The sequence below is a fragment of the Labrus bergylta genome, chromosome 21 (assembly GCF_963930695.1).
Source record: "Labrus bergylta chromosome 21, fLabBer1.1, whole genome shotgun sequence".
Taxonomy (NCBI): domain Eukaryota; kingdom Metazoa; phylum Chordata; class Actinopteri; order Labriformes; family Labridae; genus Labrus; species Labrus bergylta.
In genome coordinates, this window is record NC_089215.1 from 8765788 (window position 1) to 8776026 (window position 10239).

The window sequence follows — 10239 nt, forward strand, 5'->3', positions numbered from 1 at the left end:
AATAAATATATATATACAGAGCTATGTGCAAGTAGGCTAAATACTAAATGATAAGTTATAAGGTGCATGTTGAATAATGGAACAACAGAACTAATATAAACAATATAACTGTAAAGGTAAAAATGAGATAAATAAAGTGACCGTAGTGCAATGATGGATAAGAAACATCAGGAATAAAGTAACCAGAACTGCATGAATACTGATATAAAAAGAATAGAATAAAGTGATGTAGTGCATGAGACCAGATAAAGCAGAGGCAGTAAAGGTGCATGGCAAATACAAAGAAAGTAAAACAGCAAAGTTCACAGCTGAGAGTCTGCATCACACCTTTCATGTGAAGTAAAAATATGTAAATATTTAATGTGTGCTTGGAAGTTTTTTTTAATTTCTGTGTATCGGATCTTAAACAGGCTACTTATAAAACCACTGACAAGGTTACAAAATACAGCCCGGAAAAAAAAAAAAAAAAAAAAAAAACTACAACCCCCATCATGCATGTCGCTTAATGATGACGTACCGATAGAGAAATTTCACGAAGGTTTGCAAAAACAGTTGCGTCAGAAACGTGCGCACTTTGTTTCCTGAAAGGTGAACGACGAACGCTGCTTCTTCTCTCGGTATGTGACATTTATCCAGCTTTCTCGAAATATATCAAATGTTCATTAGGGGCAAATGATGAAAGAGTAGTATCAGTATACACTGAGAATCTTAACAGAAGTAATACCCTGAAGATTTTCAGTGAAATGAGTCTTACATGTTACGCCACTAAGAGTTAGCCTACGTTCGCTAGCGTGGTTACGTGACATTACATGTTATGATGTGACGTTTGTATCCCCTTGCATGTTTTGCCAGCGTTATTTCAAATTGTTATTTAACTTTCTGTGTCACTATCGTAATACATGTGACGTTCATGCGTGACAAGTGCGTCAGACACCGTCACTGTTACCTGACGTTTGTTTGTCTTTTCAGACTGCGTCTCAACATCTTTTTGTGACCATGTTGGTTGCGCGGCTGTCATGCCTGAGGAGTGCCCCGCTCGCCGGGCTCCGACCTGTGCTGTCCCAGAGCTCTCCAGCCCTGAGAGCACCCCTCCTGATGAGGACCTGTCCTCCTCTGCTCAGGTCCCAGCAGCAGGTAAAGTTCACACCTGGCAGGCTGGCTTCATGGCTCCCTGCATGCACTTTATATTATGTCACAATGTTACAACTCACTCAGCAGACGCTTTTATCCAAAGCGACGTGCATCAGAGAGCAAGTACAACACTAATCCATTCATACACCGCCTCTGAAGCAGCGGGAGCAATGCGGGGTTTGAGTGTCTTGCCCAAGGACACGTCGGACATTGTTGCTCAGCTGCGGGATCGAACCCTCGACCTTTCCGGATGAGAGGCGACGACTCTACCAACCGCCCCATATTATGAACACTCTGCATTGTTTTAACTACTGTTTCACACCATGACATTTTTAAGCACCACCGTCCTACTTTTTTATCTTTTAACTTCCTAAGCATTCATTAAATGTTATGAACATGTTATTTTTTGTCATTACACCTTTACTCTGATTGAGTTTGAAGTGTATTGTGTTGCCTTGCCTTTTTTATTTCTATTTATTGCACACAAAAAGAAAAACATAAACATAATAGATCAATGGGAAAAAAACAGACATTACATAATGATTAGTTAATTAACAAACTATACATTTTGAAAGAAATGTGCTGGAGGAGCCAAATAAACCCAGAGGGGCTTGTCGAGTGGCCCTCCTAAAGAGAAACATGTAACACAGAGACATATTTTAGGATAGGATAGGATAATACTTTATTGATCCCCAGAGGGGAAATTCGGGCGTTACAGCAGCACAGACATGAAAGCTAAAAAATACACATTAAACAGAATAGATAAGTTAAGTAAAAATAAAAACATGGGGTATATACAGTACAAAATGAATGATGAAGTTAACTGGGGGGAATTGAGACAGTATTTGCAGAGAATGACAAGATAAAGTGACAAGTAATTAAAGTGACTTGATATGATAATTATATGATAATTGGTATGATATTATTAATGTAGCCCAAGCAAAAACAATAGAGCTAACAAGAACACATACTCAATAAGGTGTAAAAGAAAGCAAAACAAGAAAGAGACAAATTAAAGAAGAGGGGGAAAAGGAAAATAAGCTCTTACGGCAGAGAAAGATTATGATAGCGGTTATTGGTTATTTGGCTAAGCAGGAAATGAATGGTTTGTTTTTTAAAATAAGTTGAGGCTGGTTCTGTTTCTAATATGATTGGGTAAATCATATAAAACTACTATGTTAGAAATACAATCGTATTAATCGTTATCAGATGGTGGAATAAATGCAAGATATCATCACATAGCGGGCACTAAATGTACAGAGATATGACCTGTAGAATAATAATAATAATAATTGTGTTTTTTTTTCGTCTGCATTTGTTTAATTATACTGCAAGCAAAAACATTGAGTTGGAAATAGTAGGAAAAGTAAGACATTAAAAGTCCTATCTACAATAACAAGTATAATAAGCAAACTGATGGATGTTATATGTTGCTGACTCCTTGATAATTATTTAATAATTATATTATAGCCCTTAAACAAACATTTTGTAGTGTTATGTGATTTTGTGTTACATGTTTTGTTTTTCCCCCACAGGGTTTATCCTCTAAGGCCAGATTTGGTTTCCGTCGTGTGAAGACAGCGAGAGACCAGCTCAAAGATGCAGCTTTTGAACCATCAAATACAGCCATTAAAAGTAATCTATTTTATCTGGTTATCAATATAAGGTGCTGTTACATGCTCAGTGTTTCCCCTAGGTTTACAGTGGTTGTTTTTTTTTTGGGGGGGGGGGGGGTGGGATGCGGGCAGACGGACGCCGACACAAACACTTGAAGGACTCTTGGTGTTCATGCGTTACTTTTAATGACAGCTGTCCTGTTCTATCGTAAAGGTATCCCTAAATGACTTCTTTTCTTAATTTCCGACTCTATCCACTATCTCTACAGTAAAGACACAAAAAGCCCCCAAAAAATATTTTCTTTTTTAACTTGACTTTCAAGTGTGGGGGGGGGGGGGGTAATGGTATGCTGTTACTTTTCAAGTTTTAGTCTTACTTAACTGAGTTTATTCTGTGAACTCTAACAGGACATAGCTGTGCCAATATATGATGGGCCTAAAGAAGTCCTGAAGGCCTGAAGTCCTATGACAGCCACAGTGTTTCACTTTTTTTTTTTTTGCGTGTTTTTATATCTATGAGGAATTACAAAACATTTCAACACATGCCTAATGTAAACGTTTTGTCCTCAGTTGACAGCATGGGAAGACTGGTTCTGGCTGGAGGTGCAGCCGTTGGACTTGGAGCTTTGTGCTACTACGGACTCGGCATGTCCAATGAAATTGGCGCCATTGAGAAAGCAGTGTGAGTAACAGTTTATCTGTACAGGCAGCTCCTTTATCGTCTTCTGAATGACAGATAAGTGCATAGAAAATGTTTGCTACCTTCTGAGAGCTCCATATAGACTTGGCTCCCCCGTCTCTTTGCAGGATCTGGCCTCAGTATGTGAAGGACAGGATCCACTCCACCTACATGTACTTTGCAGGCAGCGTTGGACTAACAGCTCTGTCAGCTGTAGCCGTCAGCAGGTCCCCGGCACTCATGGGTCTTATGATGAGAGGATCCTGGCTGGTAAGTTACATTACTGAAGTTTGTCCCACAAAGGCAGATGTTTTTTGTAGGTTCTCACCGCATTAAAAAAAAATTTAAATAGAATTATCTATATCATAGTGATTCATTAGTAATTGGTTTCTAAAATGAATGTTGAATGTTTTTCTAACCCAGGCTATTGGAGCAACATTTGCTGCCATGATTGGTGCCGGGATGCTGGTCAGATCAGTTTCATATGAGCACAGCCCGCTGCCAAAACACCTTGCTTGGATGCTTCATGCAGGTTTGTAGTACAATGTCTAGTGGAGTCTCATCAAACTGTTGATCTATCACTGTATTTTTTCCTGTGGTGTAATGCCTCAGTTGAACAATAGAGGGCAGTCATGTAAAACCTTTAAAATAAACCGCTTCTGCTTTATTTGTAACATTTACTGTTGCACCTTGAATGATCCACCCTGTTTGTTGTTTTCTTTTTATTATTCAATTTTCTGTCTGTATTATTTATTGGTAAGGTGTCATGGGTGCTGTCATCGCTCCGCTCACTCTCCTGGGAGGACCTCTGATGATGAGGGCCGCCTGGTACACTGCAGGCATTGTGGGAGGTCTGTCCACGGTGGCGATGTGCGCCCCAAGTGAGAAGTTCCTCAATATGGGCGGTCCATTGGCTGTGGGCTTTGGTGTGGTTTTCGCTTCTTCTATTGGTGAGTATAATGCAGTTTGGCCCCATATCTAAGGCTCTGTGTCGTTTCATTACATGCTATGGCCCTCAAACGATAGATATAAACATCATAGCACAATGTCAAGTTATTCATACTTGATGAAGCCACACTTTTCAACTGAATGCTTACAGTCAAGGTGTTTGACAGCAGGTATTGTATGTTCTACCTCACCTACGTTCCCACGCGGGAAATGTCACTTCTAAGTGTTAGTACTCACAACACTCATTCATCATAGAGAAATATGCTTGACGTCACACCTTAGGTGAATATCTGCATTCTGTATTCATTACCACAAAAACAGAAGCTACAAAGTGAGACATAGTTTAATCTTCATGACAATCATGACACACACACTTTTATAGATCGAAAAGGCTTTTCATCCATTTATAATATTGAGAATAAGTACGGTAGTTAATGTTATTGGGAAGATGGAAAAACCTTTAAAAAATACACTTCCATCTCTGTGCTTGGTATAAAGACACTTTGAGCTATATTTAAACAATCCATGGCATATGGCCTAACCTTAACTGAAAGGGCGTGTCCAATCCCCCCTTTTAGTTCAACAACATCAAATCTGGGTTAACGGTAATGTTTCAGGGGCAAAGGTGTTGTACTTTGTCTCTAATCATTCATAGCTGGGATTTTTGGGCAAACCCAATCTGTGTCTTTTGCCATTGCCTTAAAAGTCAAGTGTGCCGGCAACTGGTGTATTGTTATTTATATTGTAATTTTTGCTCATTTATTTAGGAGACCAGGAGTAACTGACTTCTCTCCTTCCACTTCGCTCATGTGCACTTTAAACACATTAACCAGCAAATCAAATATTGTGATTTATGTATTGTTTGCTATTTTTGCTGTAGTGATCCCACTGTAACAAGAACTGATGGGTGCATTAATAGAGATGCTATGCACTTAACTCAAACACAAGTCTATGCAAGTCTGGAGTAAATAATAAGTCATGTTCTCGGTGCTCAATGTCAGAGAAAGATCAGTGTGGTGGAATTTCTGTACTTATTTAGATTATAATGTCCAGATGTCACTATGTTTATTCACATGTCAGTCAGACCTGATAGAGTTCAGTTGTTATTAGAACACGAAGTACAGCTTACAGAGTGTCAACTGTTCTTCCTGATATCTGCAAGGATGTTTTGTAGACTTATTGTCTGCTCCAGTGTTATTGATGTCACAGTTTAGTCTAGGTGAATCAATGTGACACGACCCTGATAATGGTAATGTCTTTTTGGATATATGCGATGCCTTTCGAGAAGTTCGGCAGATGTGATTGAGCAAGACACGAGTAAAGAAGTGTGATGTTGAATCATGTCTCCTCCGGAGTATTCTTCTTATGTATAAACTTTCATCAACGTAAGCCATCTGAGTCAACTGAGTCTGATTGTGTGGAGTCAAGTCTTCGCAATTTCTTCAACAATCAGTAACAAAACTTCAAATATTCTTTTTGCTTCAGGACCAAATTTTATATATATATATATAAATATATACAATTCTAAACAGCAGCTGATCAAACAGTTACCTTCATATAATATAACTGTTTTGTCATTACGTTTTAAGGGGTTATGCAATTACATTGAACTCAAAATTGTACACTCAGTCTCACAGTGAATATCTCTTGTTTTTTCAGGCTCCATGTTCCTGCCTCCGTCCTCGGCGTTCGGGGCAGGCCTGTACTCTATAGCCGTGTATGGAGGACTGGTCCTGTTCAGCATGTTCCTCCTCTATGACACACAGAAGGTCATCAAGAGGGCAGAGACACATCCGCTCTACGGTGTTCAGAAATATGACCCTATCAATGCGTAAGTCACTCTAGGAAATATTCATATTCACCTCAAATGCAGATTAATGTCAGTTATGTACCTTAACCACGGTATGGATCTCATATTATCAATAATCTTACAGGTGTATGGGGATTTACATGGACACTATGAACATCTTTATGAGACTGGTGATGATCCTGGCCAACGGCGGTGGCGGCAGAAGAAAGTAAACAGCAGCAGTGTGACTTCAGCTTTAAAATGACAACATCACATTTTACTGCCAGCAGCATATGCCATGTGTGATCTCTTAGTGACACAACTAGTCTAACTGGTTAATAAAAATGACTGCTTTGAAATTGTGCAAGGACTGCACCGGCAAATTAAGAGCTATGACCTTCATTGTGGAAGCATGTGTTTTATCCTGAGGGGTACAGATGGTTTATAATGTCTGCATTATTTGTATTATTTGTTTTATATTTATTTCCACTTGTTTGTGTTTCTGTTTCTAATGAGAAGGGAGGAGTTAGCGTTTATGTTTATGCAACAGAAATGTCACAAGTCAACCCATAGACATAACCATAGAGTGTAATAAATAACATGGCTGTATGCACTTTCTCCATTATAAACTGATCTACATCTGGGAGGGGTTAAAGATGTTGGCACTAGTTCATATATTTTTGAGAAAATAAACATTTATTTCAGCAACGGGATCATTCAATAAACAAGCAAAAAGTTATTATTTTTGGTCTTTATTTTGTCTGGTGTCAGTTTTTAGAATCGGTTTTGCTGCTTTGGTTTCAGCGGCCTGCTACCGTCCATGAAGCTCACAGTGACACTTGGAATAGCAACTCTTCTGCTAATGCAGCTATGGTAATTGAAATAATGTGAAAAAAAAATCCAACTATAACCTGTAAAAACATGATTCTATTTTAGAATTTTTTTATAAATGACAAAATGTGGGGTGCTGGTGGCGCAGTTGTTGGAGCGCGGGCCCCTTGCATGGAGGCTGTAGTCCTCCAAGCGGTCGGCCCGGGGTCGAATCTGACCTGTGGCTTCTTAACCGGCATGTCAATCCCCACTCTCTCTCTACCAATTTCTGACTCTATCCACTATCCTATCTCTCCAATAAAGGGACAAAACACCCAAAATCTTTATAAAAAAAAAATGACTGTATCCTAAGTCAGTTTTTACATTTACTAGTGTTTTCATGGAAAAAGTGTTTTCCACAACATTACAAAGGAAATGTCAGTGTCCTTGTGAACAATCCTTTTACAGGGCCGAGTTTGTTTTTCCAAATATCTTAAATTCATTTTAATACGGCATTTTATAAGTAAATAATTTTGGAATGCTTCATTATGACATTTTACAAAATGGTCATAAACTTTAACTGGCATCATTGAATTATGATAATGTTTGGCATACAGTATTCCAGATGACTGTGGAATATTTCAGGAGATAATCTGCATTTTATCTAAACTATTCTAATGTCTGATGGAAGTTTTGTGAATTTCTACGTGACTATTTTAAGAAACACATGTGCTAGACCTTACAAGCACCAACTGCCAAACAATTAAAGCAGCGAGTTGATTTAACATGATGTCCAAAAATCATAAATATGGAGGATATTTGTCTCCACAACGCCCCACTTCTGCTACTTAATAAGCCAAAAACCTCCTTATCCACCATTTTTCCCGTCATTGATGCACCAGTGTGGGTCCACCTTGTATTTCCCTATAAACAGTCAGTGTGTAGCAGCAGATGACAAAGGCTTAGCATCCTAATCCTCTTGTCCACCATCTGGCCGCTTCTCTAAAATTAAACCTCCAAACCAGGGCACTTGCAACAGATGCTAACATCTGTAAATGTGAAGGTGCTTCATTAGAGCATGCACACGTGGATCACAATGCTGCCAGGCCATGTTTTTAATCCCTCAGATCATATACACGTTAAGGATGCATATGATTCATATACAGTGTGTGAAAAAAAAACTGCAGATGGGAGGGATAAAGAGGGCAATAATGGAGGAGATTTTTTTTAATCTACAGCATGTGGAGCTCTGCCATTACTGGGGATAAAAGTTTCCTGTCAGTCATTTTCAGATTGATGACCAATATTTGGTTAAAGTCCAAGGTTCTACTGCCAAACATAGGCTTTGTGTGTGTGTGTGTGTGTGTGTGTGTGTGTGTGTGTGTGTGTGTGTGTGTGAGAGAGAGAGAGAGAGTAGTTGAACAAATCCAGAGGACAATAAGTCCATGCATGTTGTGTCTTTATTGTGGCTTTAGCTCTTTAAATCACAATACCTTAGGAACTCTAACCTCTAATGACCTCTTTCTCTTACATAATCACTCAGACTTATAAAAAAATGCTATAAGCTTATAAACCCTTTACTGTACAGTATTCGGAACATTTTTAAATTGACTTTGAATCATGCTTACAGTGATTCTCTCTGAAACTGTTCATGGTCCACCACATTGGTCCAGACTGAAATATCTCAACAGCTGTTAGCTTGGTTAGATTGAAGACATGATTCCATGTTGAGTTTTGATATTAACCTAATTTTTCCCCATCCTGGGTCATTCTTAGTTCACATTGTTGTTTTGGGTGTAATGTTTTTTTTTTTTTTTTTTTCAGTTTGGAAGGAATGTCATAACAAAAACAACTCTGGTTATAACTCCATTTTCCCTCTGGCCATTTATCGGTGCCCAAACCTCAGTTTGTGTCCTAAAAGAACTCAAAATTCTTATCATCCTTATAAATGATATGAGTAAATGTAAACAAGCAAGCACGTTAAACAGTTAGGGTTTGATTTGTGTTTAGCACCTTTCAGCAAATGTTGCTAGTATGCTATAGTTCACGTTTTAGCTTTGATTTGTTTACAGTGAAAGTTAGCATTAAAACACATTACAAGAAGCATTATCTTAATCTTCAATTCTCCAAAGTTCAGTTGACTAAAAGTGTACTAACTGTGTATATTTTGTCCTATGTTGACATTTGATTATTTTTAAATTATCAAGAGCAATTATTTGATCAGCAATCTTTACACACTACCTGCAACTCATATAAAGACAACAACAACTCAACATATTTGACTTACAAACACTATAGCCTAAATCTGTAACCTTTTTTTCCACTTATTAGCACGCTAAAGTTAACATTAAGCTCGGAACACAAAACAACACAAGCATGAAAGAGTTGTTGGTATGTCTGTAGACTGTTGTCCTTTTAGAATCACTGTTGTAAACTTAAGTTTTTCCATACCACCAATATTATAGCTTTTTGTCAGCATTGTACCATATGCAGAATACATTCTTTATATCTGATTTGTCCAAATTGTTTATTAATCTAAAAACACAGAGCAGTTTCTGAATTCTGTGTTCATTCTGTGAACGGAGCTGTTTTTTCATTGGCTTCCAGCCAGTGAGATACAAGAGTGTGTCATCGAACGTCAGACACTATTTTTATAACTGTGAATACAGGAAGTGAACCACACTACACCTCTGAGAGAGTAAGCCAATAAAGCCTGCACCAATACAGTGCACTCACATGACACCTGCTTCTATGGAAGATCAGATTGGAAAAAAAAAAAAAAAGGTGTAAAACTCAGCTCAAAAGAGGAAATCGTATGCAAAAATAAAAAAAGAATGACGTTTTTTAGTCCCTTGAAAGTCGTCAGTATACGGGCAAGGGTACATGATTTGTTTCTTTCTTAAACATGCAGTTCATCTGTTTTACACTTATGCCTGCAGACTGTCAAATCTTGTCCTTATTAAAAATCTGAAATGTGATATTTTGTGTCTGTATTTCAAAACACCGACACAGTGTTTTGGTTGTGACCTCCCTGAGCTGCAATGATTCATAAAGACAGTGGCAAACATCTTCTGAAAGACATACTTTGATAAAACTGAACTAACAAAGGAGGCTTGTAGCTTGAAAATGTTAAAATAAATCATGCTGACTGATAATTTTTTTAATGATTTTTGATGATGATTTTTTAAAAGCCTTGGTTTGTCTCACTGTGTGGTGATTGACGGGTCACTGGGCTTCCTGAGGATAGTGGACTTTGAAAACCCCAT

At 38.2% G+C, this 10239-nt stretch overlaps 1 protein-coding gene across 1 annotated transcript; it reads left to right on the forward strand.

The window, feature by feature from the left end:
- Positions 1-504: 504 nt before the first annotated feature.
- ghitm (growth hormone inducible transmembrane protein) lies at positions 505-6902 on the forward strand. The gene is made up of 9 exons (XM_065949924.1): positions 505-617; positions 970-1134; positions 2667-2766; positions 3318-3429; positions 3555-3696; positions 3850-3958; positions 4188-4376; positions 6034-6205; positions 6309-6902. The coding sequence occupies exons 2-9, from the start codon at positions 997-999 to the stop codon at positions 6394-6396; spliced, it is 1050 nt and encodes a 349-aa protein (XP_065805996.1). The 5' UTR covers positions 505-617; positions 970-996; the 3' UTR covers positions 6397-6902.
- Positions 6903-10239: the final 3337 nt, after the last annotated feature.

Coding starts and splice junctions, on each gene's coding strand:
- ghitm (XM_065949924.1), top strand. CDS start 997: ATGTTGGTTGCGCGGCTGTCATGCCTGAGGAGTGCCCCGCTCGCCGGG. Junction 2,767..3,317: donor ATCAAATACAGCCATTAAAA/GTAATCTATTTT, acceptor TTTTGTCCTCAG/TTGACAGCATGGGAAGACTG. Junction 3,959..4,187: donor TGCTTGGATGCTTCATGCAG/GTTTGTAGTACA, acceptor TTTATTGGTAAG/GTGTCATGGGTGCTGTCATC.